Source organism: Leuciscus leuciscus (assembly GCF_965113295.1).
Source record: "Leuciscus leuciscus genome assembly, chromosome: 21".
NCBI lineage: Eukaryota > Metazoa > Chordata > Actinopteri > Cypriniformes > Leuciscidae > Leuciscus > Leuciscus leuciscus.
The window spans coordinates 9,443,766-9,462,462 of NC_138745.1; the positions used below are offsets into that span (position 1 = coordinate 9,443,766).

The following is an 18,697-nucleotide window of genomic DNA, read 5'->3' on the forward strand; positions in this document are numbered from 1 at the left end:
TGTTTGTTTTTTTCTTCTCTTTTTTTTCTTTCTTTTCAAATGTATTCTGTTCGACCTGAAGATGTTTCAACTTTTCATCCGTTCATTGTATCTAATGCAATGCTAATGCAGGTGTGCCAGAGATCAGCAAGTATGGAAGAAAAATAATGTCAAATGTTTTTGAAATAAAAAGCCTGTTGAATTGCACTACTTGACAAAAAAATAGGCCTTACATTAACCATGCTTGCATTTTAATGCATTGTATTTTTAGGGCTTGCATTTTTATGGGCTGAAATTCAACATGGTTGAATATTTAAGCTGTGAATATTTCAATTAAAAACATTTCAATCACATTTTCATTATTAAAAATTCAATAATCCATATTCACCTTTCATATTTCACTTCCAAAATATTCAAACTGTTTAAAAATACAACCTATAATATTCAACAGGCATTTTTCGGTCCATTTTATTTCGCTTTGCAAATTCGCTTCCACAAATTCAGTGGTTCAAATTCGACAGTAAATTAAACATAGACATCCAGGAACTGCAGGAAAAGCAGTAGATTGCCGAGCATACTCTCCATCTGTTGTTAGTCGATCTCACCAGCAGGGGGTGCAAAAGTGTGTGTTGTTGACGAAGACCAGCAACAGTTAGAACAAGCCATTCATTCATAAAACTCATTTACAGCAATGTAAGTGTATTTGTGATTATTATGAAGGCGGTTTTATGTTAAATTCAGTGTCTTCACGGTTACTTTTCCTGTGTAGCCTACATGCATCTTTCTCTACCATGAACGAAATTATAATGTTATTCCCCGATGCGGATATACAGATCCAATGTTACATTTTTGAGGTTGATATATATTTCTCTTGGTTGTTTAGTTGCCTTAACTTTATATTGTGGCAATGTGCTGCATGCAGGCTATTATTGTTTCCCTCAATACTTAAGGATTCCCCTGCTGGACATACAAAACGCTTAACGTAGCTAATATACTGTAACTAATACAGTGATATTAAAAACCAAACGCAAGTCCAGCTCCAGATGGACTCAGAATAACGCGCAAAGCTTAATGCTGAGCGTTTCCCAGTGCTAGACTGGCATAAAGTTGGCTTGACGTTGAACATTCGCACATTTAAGGACCGTCTCTAAAGTGTATACGACATTGGTATACACGTTTCTAACTTCAATAGCATTTGAATAGAACGACTTACAGTCATAAAACCAACTGTAAAGTGTTCATGTAGTGTCAGGCATAATGCGCACCCTTTGGATTTTTGATTCAAATAAATTAAAGTTTGCTATTGAAGTTAGAAACGTGTATAATGTTGTATGCAACTTTGGAGACGGTCCCTAAATGTGCGAATGTCCAATGTCAAGCCAATTTTACATTTATTACAGATTTAGGCCCCGTTTACACGTACATGGTTATTTTGAAAAACGGAGACATTTCCCTTCGTTTGCGCCCTTCGTTTACACGCAAACGGAGGATTCGCCAATGAAACCGATTCTTTCTAAAAACTCCGGCCAGAGTGGAGATTTTGAAAATCTTCGTTTGCACGTTTGCATGTAAACAGAGAAAACCGGAGTTTTAGGTAGCGACGTCACAGAATGTGACTATTTTCGGGATTCTGATTGGCTAAGGTGGGCTTGAGCTTCTCGTTACACTGACACCTACAGGTTTGGCATGCTCTTGACAGCATATACACAGGTTCGTGTGCACGATTTTATTTTTGAAAACGAAGAGGGGTGAAATGTCCGTTTATGAAAATAGCCACCTACGTGTAAACGTAGCCTTAGTCATTTAGCAGACGCTTTTATCCAAAGTGATATACAGTTCAACTAACAATAGGAGGACAACAATATGCAAATGCTATGACTCTTCCCAGTTTAAACTAATGCAATACACGTACTGTAGGCATAGCCTACTATATACTATACTATACTATACTATACTATACTATATATATATATATATATATATATATATATATATATATATATATATAGAGAGAGAGAGAGAGAGAGAGAGAGAAGAGAAAATAAAAGTGTTAGTATTAATGTTGAGTTGATTTTGTGCCAGTATATCACGAAACGCTCTGCATGAAACTTTGCGCGTTAAGTTCATATTCTGAGTCCATCTGCTTGCCTGTAGCCTACAGCCTACATCCCCAATAAGGTGCGAGTTTGGTCTTTTATATCACTATTAGTCCATAAAGCTACGTTAAGCGTTTTGTCCCGACGGAAGGGGAATCCTTGAGTATGAGGTATTGAGGGAAACAGATTATAATCCTGTTCATTGTAGAGAAAGCTGATGACATGTAGGCTACACAGGGAAAGTAACAATGACGTTATTGAATGAAACATAAACACACATTTTGTGTCTTTATCATCTTTTCCGCATATATATACACTGACACAGATAATCATTTTCATTTTATGAATGAATGAATGGCTTGTTCTAACTGTTGCTGGTCTTCGTCAATAACACACACTTTTGCACCCCCTGCTGGTGAGATCGACTAACAACAGATGGAGAGTATGCTCGGCAATCTACTGCTTTTCCTGCAGTTCCTGGACGTCAATGTTGAATTTATTGTCGAATTTGAACCACTGAATTTGTCGAAGCGAATTTGCAAAGCGAAATAAAATGGACCGAAAAATGCCTGTTGAATATTATAGGTTGTATTTTTAATCAGTTTGAATATTTTGGAAGTGAAATATGAAAGGTGAATATGGATTATTGAATTTTTAATAATGAAAATGTGTTTGAAATGTTTTTAATTGAAATATTCACAGCTTAAATATTCAACCATGTTGAATTTCAGCCCATAAAAATGCAAGCCCTAAAAATACAATGCATTAAAATGCAAGCATGGTTAATGTAAGGCCTATTTTTTTTCCAAGTAGTGCAATTCAACAGGCTTTTTATTTCAAAAACATTTGACATTATTTTACTTCCATAAGCAAGTTTCAAAACCACATGTGTGAGGGGAAAACACCTGCAGTGCAATATAAGAAAAATGGTTAATGGTGTGTATCCACTAGTACTTTTACAAGTACATTACGATGGTTGTATAAAATGTTAATAACGTGGTACTTTGATACCATGAATACCATAGTATGAATAGGCTATTATGTATTTTTACATGGTACTCCATATACTAACTTTGTTTTATCATGGTTGATTTCCAAATCTTAACAGGAAATGTGAAGTGTCATTTCTGAGGTGGCCCAAGAAGATTTTCTTTCTTTGCACAGAAGGTCGTAGCACCTCTAGCTTAAAATGAACAGAAAAATTTGTTACAAATTCTGTAAATTCTTTTAACAGTAATATAAAAAAATAAAAATAAATACTATGTACTGAATGATTGGTATTATAAGTTGGCACCATGGTATTTAAGTGGTACTCCCAATGTGCAATAAAGGTAGTATGGCAGAGTAGTAAGATATCCCTGCAACCTTTAATTTTTCTCTTGTTAAATGTAATCTCAACATGTTTATTGATTGGCTCTGCTCTTATTAATCTTGAATTTTCATAAATTTGAGATTTATTAAAACTGTCCACTTAAGCAATCTATTTTTTTTTTTTTTTAATCAGTGGGTAGTAGTTACCTGTGCATTTATTTTGAATATTAAAAGGTTTTAGGTCTAATTGTTAATGGTGGTTTGTGGACAGTAATTCATTTAGATTTGAATAGTAACAAAAGGTTAATATTTTAAAGTGGAACGTTAAATTATAATAGCTCAATTATTATAATTATAATAGACCTTCTGTCTGAAGGTCATAAAGGCATGTGGCTGTTGCGGTTTTTATGTTTTAATTTACTAATTGAATGAATGAATATATAGCGCTTTCATATGTACTACTACTGTACACCCAAAACGCTTTACAATCATATCAGGGGATCTCTCCTCAACCACCACCAGTGTGCAGCATCCACTTGGATGATGCGACGGCAGCCACAATTATTATAATTCACTGAGCTATTTAATAATTCGAGTGGTGAGGTATTGTAGTGTAAAATTAGTTGTATATTATTTAATTCTTATTTTTTTAAGTTTTGCACAGCGCAGTTCCGCCACACCAGCAGGAGGCAGTACTCCGCGCAGCAGCTCAAACTGAGGCGTTTACGTCATCAGAGTCAGCGTTCGCGGACATTTTTGAAATTCAACCGAAGCATCGACGGAAGAATAAACTATATTCGTGATATATCTGGTATGCTGATATTCATATCTGGAATATAGTACGTATTAACCGATAATCGTCCTCCAGCTGAAGTTTATATCGGAGGTATTGTTTTGTCCATAATTCTAATTTATTGCGTTACTAGCATAATATGTAGTTAATTTTTTATTCATTTAGCGCCGTTTAATGTAATGCAGTTTCATAAGAAATTTATTATTTCTCAATCATTTTAGATGGCTGTTGTGTTTCAATGTTTGTATGTGTGGGTTTTAAGCTTATGTTCTTCACGTCAAAGCTAACGGACAAGTTAGTCATATATTTCTAACATATAACTTACTAACGTTACTACAATTACAGTATAGTTTTGCATGGTTGTAAGATTCAAAGTACTGAGTAAATCTGCGTTCTTTGTTTTTACGCATTCCTTCTATTGGACAATACCTATGGTTTATTTACATTACACGGCTAAGTAACGTTACAACACCAACGCATTCTTTATTAGTAACGTTAGTATTTTAAGTCATTAAGAAAATGGCCGAAAATAGTAAACAAATCCAAACTGTCTTATGCTGGATTTGATCACTACTTTTCTTTTACTATTGTAGTAACTGAGTCTTTTCTCTGTCCTACATGTGAAGGGTGTGTTTATAAAGGTCAAGATGAGTCGGCGACCCAGCAGCAGATATTCTGAGATGCCCATGCGAGTGACAGACAGCAGGATGAGTCTGGTCAATGCCACCCCTCAAAAGTACACCCCATCTACATTTCCTTTTACATTATATTACTGTAGATGTATTTAGTGCATATTGAAGTGGTTTTATTGGCCTAAACTGCTTTCAGCGTTCATGCTTCAATATATATGATATGTTAACTTGAATTTCATTACAGCAAGGACAATGTCTTTGGCAAGCTGAACATACCTAAACCTCATTCTACCACATCTGAGAGACGAACAAGCTTTTTTGGAAAGTGAGTCTGGTAGTAACTTGTGGTTGTGTATTGATCATGTCATATAGGCCTGGTTTCACAGACAGGGTTTAGATTAAGCCAGGATTACACCTTAGTTAAATTAGAGCATTAAAGTTGCTTTTAAAAACATGCCATATAAAAAATAAAAATAAATTACTGGTGTGCATCTTGAGACAAAACAATAGCAGTGACATACTTTAAGATATGACCTTGCAAGTTGCTTTCAGTTGAAACATGCATTTTAGTCTGGGACTAGTCTTAATCCTTGTCTGTGAAATCGGGGGATAGAGTTGTTTTTATTAAACCACAATTGGTTAATCATATACTGTAGTACAACAGTATCCGCATCTTTCTCCACAGAGGCATCGGGGCAGGTGGCCAGAGGAACAGCATGTTTGGGGCATATGGGGGCCCAGAGAAGATGAAGGACCCCAGACCCCTACATGACAAAGCTTTTGTCCAACAGTGTATCAAACAACTTTGTGAAGTATGATTAGTTTTAATGTCATATTGCGGGTTGGTGAAAAGTTAAAGGTATAGCAGAGGATGTTTTACTTCCTGGGGGGTAGTCTAAACTATTGGTCCTCCTAATTGTCAATCATTCTGGTGAATCAATCAAACTTTTCAAAAAGTGGAGAGGGCGGGTCTTATCTAAAATTTGGAAAGATCCTCCGCTATACCTTTAAAGTAATAGTTCACCCAAAATTTATAATTCTGTCATCATGTACTCGCCTCTAACAAGTGTACACTTGTCAAGCCTCCATGTGTCAGATTCCTTGTGGAAAACAATATTTCTTTAGAAGGTTCATGGATGTTTTTCAGTGTTTTCACCATCAATGGGTTTTCTATTGGGACTGTGAACAGATATTTCTAGTTATGGTCAGCTTTAAATGAATAAATATTTTGTCAGTTAGAAATTGCTCTTTGAGGAGGCACACTATATAATATGATTTTTAAAAAGCTTATCTTGTGATTTTATAAGCAACTTAAAAAAGTCTTAAAAAGTCTTTTAACAATTAATTAATTTTTCCATTATTTCTAGTTCCTGGCGGATCGAGGCTTTCCAGGCAGCATCACAGTGAAGACTCTCCAGTCTCCATCCACAAAAGAGTTTCTAAAGATATTCGAATTCATCTACACTTTCCTGGAACCGTCCTTTCAGATGCCCACTGCCAAAGTGGAAGAGGAGATCCCAAGAATGCTCAAAGATCTAGGGTAATCACATTATCATAAAAACAAAGGATGACAATATTACTTCATTACTACGCCCTGTACGAAACGCTACAATAGTAGTCTGATGTCAAACACACTTTGCTCCGTGTTAACCACCCTGTATTTTGCCCTAATCGTTAAGAGATGATTATCGTTTTGTTTCAGATACCCGTTTGCACTCTCAAAAAGTTCCATGTACTCCATTGGTGCTCCTCACACGTGGCCACAGGCTCTCGGAGCTCTTATCTGGCTCATCGACACAGTCAAGGTAACTCTTCTTCAGACCTTTAACATATTTACGTGAGATATAATCTGTACATAGAACTATTACTGGTTTCCATTTTAAAGTTATGAAATAAGCAAGACTTTCACTGTTGCTCATAGCAAAGCAAACATTCCATAAATATATGTACACTACCATTCAAAAGTCAAGGTTTTGTAGAGTTAAGGTTTTGTCACCCCCAAGGCTGCATTTCTTTGATTAAAAAATACAGCAACAGTAATATTGTGAAATATTATAACATTTTAAAAGACTATTTTCTATTTGAATATATTTTCAAATGTAATTAAGTCATTTGATGGCAAAGCTGAATTTTCAGCATCATTACTCCACTCTTCAGTGTCACATCATCATTCTAATATCATTCTAATATGCTGATTTGCTGCTCAAGATGTTTTTTTTTACAATGTTGAAAACAGTTGTGCTGCTTAATATTTTATGGAATCTATGATAAAGTATTTTCAGAATTATTTGATGACTAGAAAACCCCCCCAGCATTTATTTAGAAATCTTTTGTAACATTTATTTACTGTCACTCTTGATCAATTTAGTTCACACACTTGGCATGTTTGGTTCGATTCAAAAGATTTCTGTTGCAATTGCTCTGTGCGGTTCATTTGAATATGTGTGAACGCTGCCATCCGACCAAGTCTGCTGAAAAGATGGGGCTTGGTCTACTTCCAAATTAGGCCTGTCACGATAACAAATTTTGCTGGACGATAAATTGTCCAAGAAATGATTGCGATAAACGATAATATTGTCGTTCGAGGCCATTTTCATCTAATATAATGATAATGGCATAATAATGCAGGTACACCTTTTCAAAGATCTATAAACTTGTATTTCTTAAGAATATTAAACATTGAAAACGGAAACATTTTAAATATCCACAAAAAACGAACAAAACAACCAAAAACTATAAAAGCAATGGACTCTCAGTGTCTGTTAACAAAAAAATTCACTTGAATAAATACCAAAAACAATAAATAAAATGGATGTAAACAAAATTGCAAAAAAAAAAATGACCCTTTTACACATTTTCTAAGCTCTTATTCACGAGTTCTCAGCTGGTCCAAATACCATCATACGTACACACATACACTGAGCGCATTTAGCCCATAACACAGCATTGTTTTGGATGTTCTTTAAATTTCGTAAAAAATTTAATAAAAATCCCCCCTCTCTTTTTAGGTTCGGTCTTAAAAATGACAGTGTGAAGGCTAAAGAACCAAGAGACCGAACTACAAGTGTTAACACCCTTAATGTGTCCTTCCTGAATAAAACAATTATTTTAAAAATATGGTGCCCTTCAGTTTTGATGACAAGGACCTTTTTCACTTGAAACTCTGAAAATCTAGCTTTCCTTACTATCCCAGACTGCAATGTGAACAATAACGTGCAGCTTTGACTGACATGTAGATATTCTCCCTACAGCTCTTCAGTGGTCAGAGAGACCAGGGTCTGCTGTTCTCTGACTTCTCAGATGAGCTGTGTGATCTAGAGGAAAGGACCGAGTACAACAAGGTACCGTATCAGACAAAACGTCTGCTTTGACTGTATAGTTCACTCTTCTGCATAATTGTAGATGTGACATATTTTCCAAATGTGTAAATGTATATTTTCTCTGTAGCTCTTTATGGAATACTGCTCTGACACCTACAACAAGTTCATGCAGGGAGCAGATACGTTTGAGGATGAGGAAGATGACTATCTTAATAAACTAAGTAAGTTACACCACAGTGTGATGATGTAAAGTGTACATTGAACTTATTTGGATGGGGGAAATTATGATGGAGATAAATTATATCTGACCTTCTGAACAACTTCCAAATTTCAGTAAAACTAAAACAAAGTTGGTGTGAAATAAAAATTCACCCTATTTTTCTAAATTGTAAACCGTTATTGTAAAATTTAAATGTATTTATTTATTTATTAAATAAACCTCAATGTTTAATCAATGTCATAACTGGACCTCTGGTGATGTATGCATGCATTCTCCAATCATTTACCCACTTAAACCTGCTCCTGCAAGCTTGTTCACCAGCCTCTGCTTTTGAGTGCAACGGCCACATAGCAGCATCCAAACAAAACCATTGCATTTTTCTTTTTTTCTTTTATTTCTTTTTTTTACATTTGGATGAAAGTCGTAACACAACCAGATATTTTATTAGGAACTACAACATAATACATGTTTGACTTTGAATGCCTTACTGATGCCACATTGTTTTTCTCTACCACTCCATGTTTATGTGTGGGATATCCCTCACATTAAGCAACCGAAACAAAAATAATAAGAAGGGAAAACTTTGTGTCTTTATGGTCATAATAATCACACATTTTATTATTTAAATTTTTTTTTTTAATAACACTAATGCAAAATATGGTTTCATTGCTGATAAAAAAATTATTTTTGGAATTCTCTCAGAGAAGCTGTACAATGTGGATGGGGCGCTGTTACACTCCCAGCAGGAAAAACATGCAATACTGATGGAGCACGTGGAGAGACTCGAAAGGGAAAGCCAAACTGTGAGTGTATACATGTTTCCTTCACTTCATTTATCAGGTTCATTCAGATCATGAGAATTACTTCTCACTATAATCTACAAATTTTAGAATAATAGCATAAAATAATGAAGTCAGTCAAAACTATGAAAAACTATGAGTATGAAGTATGAGCTTCTTCAAAGTTGCCACCATTTGTCTTGATTTACATCTTTTCACACACACATCTCTCAACTACCTTCATGAAATGGCTGAAAATGAATGACCCCAATATGAAAAAGGATGGATTGTGAAAATTAGGCTAGATGTTACATAGGTCATTAAGGTCTTAAACATACAAAGAATTCTGTCATGACAACTCTCTAATAGAATAATGGATATGGAAAAGTTAATGTATTTGGTCTTTGCGGAATAGATCTGCTACGCTGCTGCAGAGCAAGTACCAAGACTTTGCTACAGCCAATACATTCACAGACATTGCTGTGAGCATGTAAGATATGTTGCTGCACATGTAACATGCATGAAATAACCCCTCAGCAAAGCAGGAGACAAGACATAAGAAGTGTAGAGCCCTTTTAAAGAGACTACAGTTTGCACTTATCTTGGATGTTGATTTCAGATGCTTTCTGAAGCGCGCTGCAGACTGCTAACAGCAACGCTAGCGGTATTTGGTTGATGTTGAGCCGCAGCTCATTGGCTGCTGATGCAACAGCAACCAATCAGCTGCCCTATGTAGATGACGATACGATCGCAAATAAACGAGTTAAGGACCTATCAGCCTGCCTAGAGTTTCATGCCATAACTAGGTAAAAAAAAAAAAAAAGATATCAATGTTAATGCAGTGTGTATTGACAGGATCGTTTAGCAGGGAAGAGGACCGAGAAACTCAGATTGCAGGCTGATCTGCAGAAGCTGCAGGACTATCGTTGTACTCTCGAGGACCATAAAACTGGACTGAAGAAAAAAGCTGCTGGACTGTCTGAGGAGCTCGAGGCTGCTGGTAAGAGAGATTAGAAGATGCAGCCACACATGCCTTGTTCACTTTGCACATTGTATGTTGTCTTAGCTTAGTCTGGAAATCCAGACCTAAATCTGAAAGATTAATGGTCTTGCGTCGACTAATGAAAATCGGCAAGCTCGAGGGGTGGCACCAAGCATGCATTTGAAAATCTCACTGCACACACTTGGATAACACTACGACCAATCACAACAAGTTATCGCTTGGCTACCAGCGGAGCTAACTGGTAGATTAGCCTCTTACCGTATCCGGTCGGCAAAACAGCAAAAACGCCCTTCTTGCAAAGGAACGATTCGAGCGCCGTCTTCTGTTCCTCTTTTAGAGAAAAAGTATAAATCTTTCATTGTAGCGGCCAAAGCCGTTTCAAACAAATGGTGTTCATCCATAGCCATCTTGCAACTTCGACGTCACAACGCTGTCGTCATCTCGCCTCTGGCATATATATATCAGATAACCCGATGTGATTGGTACAGCTCAGATAGAGGGGCATATTTAATGAGCATCATTACTCGACACTAGAGTAACTCGCTGAGCAAATTCAACTTGTGCTCTCGCGAGAACTCTGGATTACCAGGGTAGTCTTAGCTCTGCAATAAGTAAGAATTTCATTGTACTTTGTACACTACATATGATAATAAAGATACAAAGGTTGAATTAAATTGGTAAATGTCCCTGTTCTTTGTACAGAGATGCAGTTGGAGGGTCTGAAGCAGGAGAGAACGAGGCTGCAGCACATCCTGGAGATTCAGAAGTTCACTCCAGCTGATATCGAGCGTATTAACCGAGAGAGGAATGAACTGCAGCAGACCGTTCACAGCTTAAACCAGAATCTTGTGGAGGCTGAGCAGCTGGTTTGGAATGAGGAGGTCAACCTGTCCAAAACCAAAGAGAAGGTCAGGACTTTACCCACAAACAGACATCCCAGCATGTCTAGTAAGAGTTGTTTCACAGACCAAGGGCTGATTCACACAGAACACGTTTTTTGCTGTTAAAAAAGTGAGACGCAGGTCAGTGGAACGAAAATAATGTTTAGAGATGTGGTTTTTAAAAGTTTAACAACTTTTAACTTCAGTGCTATGTTTTTTTTAGAGAAAGCTGTGTCATGCATGAGACAGTGCAAAAGACACAAGTGCAATGGTCAATGAATAGGTACTTCATTTGAATTAGTACTTACTTTGTGACCAAATAGTATGTTCTGTATTGTGTAGTATGAATGAAATTCGGGCAAACTACATCTACCATGTTGTTATTGTAATTTGTACATGTTGTACACTGTCATTTATGTCACTTTACTGTCATTCACAACTCCTCTCCTGTGGCCTCATTGGACTCCTGGACACATCTTTGATGGACACTTTACTATGTATTCAGACATGACTTTTTTTCACATACTTTTTTATCCTTAATATAGTAGGGAAGTAGGCATATTCAGATAGAGAGCAAAACTTCTAAATATGCCTACTATATAGTATGTGAAAATCCCAACACGAAATAATAGCATGTCATAATTCGAAGCATTCTTAAAACGGTAAGTGAAATTAGCCAGATGAGGCACTATGTCTGGCGAAATCCGTTGGTGTCACTTCACAATCTAATGAGGCCACATTATAGGATTTTTTTTTTTTTTTTGGCAGGAAAGTGACGACCCCGACATTGTAGGTCACATGACAGTGCCAACATGGTGAATGGTACACGCATGCATACTTCATGCACAATGTTTTTTCAACATCCCTGATTTCGAACACGAACTCGCAACTGCGTTCGCCGTAGTCTTGCAGGTATCGGAGCAGAAACGAAACCTGCTGCCCACTGTATGTTTGTCCATTGTCTCCGGTCGCATTCATTTGTAATTTGTGTGAGCTTACTTCGTACATTAGATTGCAAGATCTGAAAAAGCCCTTACATTTACCTGCCCATTGACCCTCCCCTCAAAGAAATCAGGACAGAAGTGGTTAAAAGTGGACGCAAGATGTGGATTAAAATACCAGGTGTAAACAGGAATGTGCCTCCCTTATTTACTTGTGATCCGATCGACCAAAACTGATCTTAATACCAGGTATAAACGGGGCCTAGGAGTTGTGTGAAGCCAGCCAATCAGTTTAGAGAGAGTTTTGTTGGTGTTCCATGCAGTATACATAAGTTCATACATTTTCACATTTTGTTGCAGGCGGAGGTGAAGGTTGCTGAGTATAATAAACTGGGTCGTAAGCTGAAGCTCATCCCGCAGTCAGCAGAGAATGCCTGTGGTCATGACTTTGAAATCAGAACAGATTATAGTGCCATTACCATCACGCAGTACAAGACACAGATTCAGGTACAGTCACTACTGCCATCCATCAGTAGCTTCTTTTATTTATTTATTATTATTTAAGGATGTTTATTTTTTTTCTTATTCTGTCTTGTCTTAACTGTGTTAGAATCCTCTGAAGAATATGATGGTTGACGTGGAGGATGAATGCAGCAGACTCACCAATATGAAATTGAGTTTGGAAGAGACTGTTGAACAGGTGCGATGCTTTTGTTCTACCTCTTATTCAGTTGCTGTTTATGCCTTGCATAAAACATTTATATCTTGTTAAATACACCAACTTAATGATGTGACCCCTAATTATCCTACTCTGGTGAATCTCACAAAGTCTGTTAAGAAAATGTCCAGTTCATATTTCACTCCCAAATCAACAAAGAAAAGATATGGAATTTTATTTTGCATAAAGAATGTTTTAGTACAATTAAGACTGTACTGTTTATTATTTGCATTGTAATTTAATTTCACCAAGTCTTAGTGAATTATATGTATTTTATTATTATTTTTGGTTAGAGTGGATGAATTATGATGGTGTTTATTTTGTGAATTGTTGTAGATGGTTGTGGTAAGAGTGCATATTTTTGAATGAGAAGCTGGAAGGAGGAAGACATTATTGGTATTTTGGTTACACAATATACCGCACCTGCCATTTAATTCAACATAAACTCTTACAGCTTCTCTCTGAGAACAAGCCCAAGAACATTTAACAAATTTAATATAAAGATTTTACTAGTATCTCTGCACAATCTTTTTAAACACATTGTTATTGTATCTGCAAAATCCAGTATCGACCGACCTATAATTTGTATGTATTGATATATTAGCAGTAGCACTAGGGCTGTCAACTGATTTACATTTTTAAAAATCTAATTACATGATGTGCTGATGAATTAATTGAATAAATTACAATGTAATCGCACGTCAATTTTGGCTGAGAAATTACCCCCATTTAAGACCAATTAAAGTAATTTGTGTTGGATGAGAAAAGCATCGAATAGATATTACAAAAAGTACATTTATAATAAATTATTTGATTCATTTATTACACACAAACTTTTAAGGCTACATTATATCCATAAATGTTTTTCTTTTCTTTTTTTTTAAAGCTGCATCTGAAGTGGCATTTTGGTATATTTACTCAAGATGGTTTAATGCAGCTCAGAGGTGGCATGAATATGGATGAAAAATGAAATGATACTCTAAATATGAAACTAAAACTGCCAATAGGTGGTGGCAAGTCACTGTCTTAATGAGTTGTTTAGAACTTTTCATTGCCAAAATTGAGCAAAAACAGAAAATATGGATTTCATACAACAGTTCAATAAACAAGAAGTGAATATTTGTTAAATTGTCAATATCACATTTGCAATCGTGCAGATATTTGGGGGGGAAACAGCACTCTTGATTGTGTGATTGCTAAGCTATATCATACGAAATGAATATGACATATCCATACATGGGCATTTTTTTGCCCTCATATCTTGAATTTTAGTGCCATTTTTAACTGCATTCTATTAGGCTTCATCACACAGTTAGTCTGCCCTGCATCATGTTTGTTGCTAAACTGCATGCAATGCATTAAAAGCGTTAATAAATTGAACACCTTTTCCCCCCATAATTAATCGCACCAAATAAATGCGTTAAATCGACAGCGCTTATTAGCACATAATCTATTTTAATACATACCATATACAGCGCTTGTCTTGTCTCTTTAGTCACAGTTGGCCAAGTCAAAGTCTGGACTTATTCTATTGAACAAATTTGGGATTTAGTGGATTCAAAGACAGATCAAACAAAAGTTTAATCTACAGCAAGTCTTTGAGAAACTATTTGGAAGTCAATAACAACAGAGACTTTATCAAGGCCAAAGGATGCCACTCAAAATATTTAGTTGTTTCAGTTTGTTATTTGCCTAATAAATGACGATGACATTTTTAGTTTTAAACAAGTTTTTGATAGATTCCTAAAATATTTGTTTTCTCTTTATTATTACAGGTGGTCTAATAAATTGAAACACTGTATATTGAGTATTTTAAATTTGCAGTTAAATGTGAGCCCCAGCCAGTATTTGAGATAAATGATTTTATTTGTTCTGTATGAACATACAGTATTAATTTTATTTGTGCAGGTTGTACATTTTATTTTAAAAACTGCAGATAGATACCTTGTTGCAGTTGCTGCCAATGTAAAGCACTTCAAATATAGCACGTCATTTATGAGTTTCAGTAATGAAGCTACCTTAAAAGGGAGTTATCTTTGTAGAAGTCAGAAAGTGAGACTGCTTTCTAGGTTTTGTAATAAAGCATGTGCTTACAAAGCTTGACGTGAGCTCATGTATGTACCACCCCATCTGTTTATTAGGTGAAGTCCAACATCTTTGATAAGGAGAATGACATCAAGCAGCTAAAGGAGCAGATTCGCAGAGTCGACCAACAGCTGGAGCATGACATGCAGGTAAAATGCATCAGTATGGGGATTTCTGATTTTAAACCTGCTGTAATATATTAGCCTAATATATGTTAAATTGATTTTTAATTGATTTTCAGTAATGACACATTTGAAATCGATACTCGGAGCATGTGATTGAACTAGTTATGGTGTGTGTAGGAAATGGCACAAGAGGATGAAAAGTGGGCAGCTGAGGTGGACTCTGCTGAAACCCACAAGAAGCGCTTGGAAAAGAACGTAACGCAGGGATGTGAGGAAGCCGAGGAGGAATGCAAAGCTGCCCAACAACAGTGAGCATCTTTTTTCCACTTTATTCTTCTAAATACGTCACCTGTCGATCTCACTTTACGTATCTGAACTTCTCCACCAGGTACCATGTGGTCGTGCAGGAGACTAATGAGGAGCAGCGCATGGTGAACAAGAATCTGACTGAAATCTTCTCTTATGCAGCAGACCACTTAGTTACAGTTGAAGTATGTGATGATTTTTGCCTACAATTACCAGTCACATCTTGACTTGATATGTTCTACATAAAGTTGAACATTTTGCAACTTGAAGGGAAATCCAGATACAGTTCTTAAAAAAAGCTATATGTATTTGAATTATACCATGGTTTGTCTGAATGAGTTCCGATTACACCAAGAATCATAACTATAAAAGTACCTATATTAACATCCACACCAACGAACAATAAAGTTCTGTTTATTAGTAGGGCATGCTGCTGTTCTGCTGCTTTAAAGGCTCGAGATCTGTAACGTCAGGTGGATTCTGATTGGCTGTTGATGATTTTTATCATTCATCAGCTGGAAAACATTATTCTAAAAGTGATTCCAACCATCATTGTAGTTGTGTGGACTTCCCTATTCTAATAGTTATCATCCTTGGTGTGAACAACCCTTAGTGCTAGTCAAAATGTATGTGCTGTCTTCATTGAAGCACACACATTAAAATAGCATTGCTATTAAACTCTCATTTATTTTCCGATCTTAACGTACTACTTCTCTCATTTAAATCTGGCAGATTGCTTAAGCAAGTGACCTGTAGCTAAAATGTTTGGCTGTCTACCAGTCAAATTTTGTGCTGCAAACATTAATGACTGCTTTAACTTGTCAGTGCTGGCAAGTGGCCATGGTATAATCGGGATAATCGATGACTAGGTGTGCATTACTTGATTTTATTTGACTCCATGTCATGAAGATTCTTTGCTGCCATGTGATGGATTAAAATTGCTTAATGCACACCCAGCCCTGTATTATTCCTTATATACCACCCCATACGCTGATTTCACGCAGCCGCCATTTTGAAATCGAAAGTGAGGCTCCGGTGGGAAGAACCCCGGAAGTAAAGATAAACAATGCCTTGGATTACCAACCTGAAGCTGCTGCTGCGATTTACACAATTGGATGTTAATATCCAATATAGGATATGTATATAGTTCATTCCTGCTTCTTTTTTTACTTTCTGAATTATATATAAAAAAACTTTTTTATTTATAAATGAATTTCACTGTATATAGTCTAAAGTATGAAAGAAATGTATGTACAGTTTTAGAATAACTCATTTTATACATTAAACACAACAATACGCCATCGCATTCACGACTCTCCTGTGATTAAAGGCGACACTTCCGGTTTTCTTCCCACCGGAGCCTCGCTTTCGATTTCAAAATAACGGCTGCGTGAAATCAGCGTATTCTTTACATCTGTACTTCAAAAGGTTATATGACCTGGTTTGTGAAGATTCTACGTGTAAGCAAAAAAATGTTCTGTCTCTTTCTCTCTTTAGAAACACTGCAACGAGCAGCTGAAAAGGTTTGATAAGATGAAGGAAGTCATCCGTGAAGACGAGGCTGACATGAAACAGTTGATGGATCTAGTGGAAAACTTCATGAAGAAAGCGAACAGCTTGTAATGTCTTAATAGTTTTGATTTGTAAATAGTTTTACTGTTAGACTACCTTTTTTTTTGCTGATGTTGTTTGATTCTGGCAACCATAGAGTAATATTGGAGTAAAGACATTGTCTTTGGAGACGGAATCAAACTTTGTGTATTTATCCTGTATTTACATTTTTGTTTACTAAAAAAAAATAAAGTTTTTTTTTGTGCTAGTTTGTTTACATTGCTTACATATTAGGTTCTTATAGTATCATTTTTTTTTTTTTTTTTTTTTTTTTTTTTACAAATTAGGTTTTTATTTAGTTTTTCATGTGTCAAAAAACATTTCACTTCACATTATGTGGAGGAAAAATTGTCTAGTTTATTTTAATAGGATTTAGATCAGATGTTAGTACTATGTTAGCTAATAAGAATACTTGGCCACCTATATATCAAATCAGATATAATTGTCCTTGAGAAATTTCACATTTGTGGGGAAAAGTACATTTTATATTTGTACATTATCTAGAGTGTAATTCTATGGTAAACCACTTAGATTTGTCCTCGGAAATTACTGCTAGAGCTTGTTGGATGCCATATGCCACAATATAATGCATTTAGCTTGACCTTACTGTTCCATGTGGTCCAGAGGTAATATTACCAACTGTGATTTTAACTCTTTCCCTGCCATTGACGGAATATTCCAGCTTTCCGTGTTTTCCACATTTATGTTTCAGCATGTAAATCATAGCTGCCTAATGTCGACCCAGGACGAGCTACAGGAGTGCAAGCATTAGGGGTGTTGATGGACTCGATCTACTCCATCTTTGTTTTGATCATCGTTCTGAATATGGTAGATAGTCTTTTGACAGAAACGCGATTTTCTCAGCTTATTGCTCAAAATGTTTTTGTTTTTTTAATGAAACTTGCCCACATTCAAGAGTTGATTAAAAAAGAATGCAGTTTTTGTTTAAAAGCAGAGATTCTCTTCTTTCCTTTGACATATTGCATGTTCAGGAATTCACACAACAAAATATTCTGGAGGCCATGACATATTGGTGAAAATTATCAAAAACGCTGGCGGTGGCTGGCAACTTAAAAAAAAAAAAAGTTGGCGGGGAAACCTTTGCGAAAGGTTGAGACATTTCTATCCAAAATTGAATAAAAAATGCAAAATAAAGTTTATTTTCATAAAAAGTGGCTACTCACTATAAAAAAAATGGTAATCAGGCGTAAGAAATCATGGAATGTTCTGAAAAATGGAATAGCCTAAAAAAGATATAGAACACAAAACAAGGACATGAATAAAAAGTAGGCTATATTTTTCTAATAGAGTAAATTTCCAGGGCTGTGCTGCATAGCATACACAAGACAGAAGTGAGCACAATAACAATAAAATGTCACTTATGTTGAAACATTCCACTTCTGCCAAATTTCTGGGGCCAGTTGTTCAAAAGTAGCCTAATCTGATCAGATTTCTTCTATCGGATTGAATCAAAAGAAACAAAGGATTCTGAATTCAGATTAGATCACAAAATCCAACTTTGGTTTTGATCTGGATCAAATCGTCAGTTTCCATTGTATTTTTGTATATGGAAGTCAACAGCTACTGTCAACTATCTGGTTATCAACATTCTTCAAAATATCTTCTTTTGTGTTAAACAGCAGAAAGAAATTCATACAGGTTCGGAACAACTTGAGGGTGAGTAAGTAGTGACAAATTTTCATTTTTGGGTTATCCAGTTAAAAATACAAGATTGGAGGAAAGATTAGATTATGATTATGATTAATGCTTTCGCGTTCTTTTGCAAATCTCTTGCAAATGTTTTGCATTCCCCCAAGAAACTGTGTGTTCACTCTCAAAACTTTTTGAGTTTTTTTGCGAATGAATGCAAAGTTTCTTGGGGGGAAAATGCTAAACT

The 18,697-nt window shown here is 35.9% G+C and overlaps 1 protein-coding gene across 3 annotated transcripts; it reads left to right on the forward strand.

Moving 5' to 3' along the window:
- The first annotated feature begins 4,112 nt into the window (after positions 1-4,112).
- On the forward strand, positions 4,113-17,008 carry ndc80 (NDC80 kinetochore complex component). Of its 3 annotated transcripts, none has more exons than XM_082151587.1 (17): positions 4,113-4,197; positions 4,806-4,915; positions 5,056-5,136; positions 5,497-5,623; positions 6,179-6,351; positions 6,514-6,616; positions 8,063-8,152; positions 8,259-8,352; positions 9,054-9,154; positions 9,986-10,130; positions 10,836-11,041; positions 12,316-12,462; positions 12,566-12,655; positions 14,815-14,907; positions 15,061-15,191; positions 15,272-15,374; positions 16,687-17,008. In XM_082151587.1, the coding sequence occupies exons 2-17, from the start codon at positions 4,827-4,829 to the stop codon at positions 16,810-16,812; spliced, it is 1,899 nt and encodes a 632-aa protein (XP_082007713.1). In that variant the 5' UTR covers positions 4,113-4,197; positions 4,806-4,826; the 3' UTR covers positions 16,813-17,008. The 3 variants fall into 3 exon arrangements, with proteins under 3 accessions (XP_082007713.1, XP_082007712.1, XP_082007714.1); XM_082151586.1 differs by having other exon boundaries at positions 4,125-4,272; XM_082151588.1 differs by having other exon boundaries at positions 4,144-4,225.
- Positions 17,009-18,697: the final 1,689 nt, after the last annotated feature.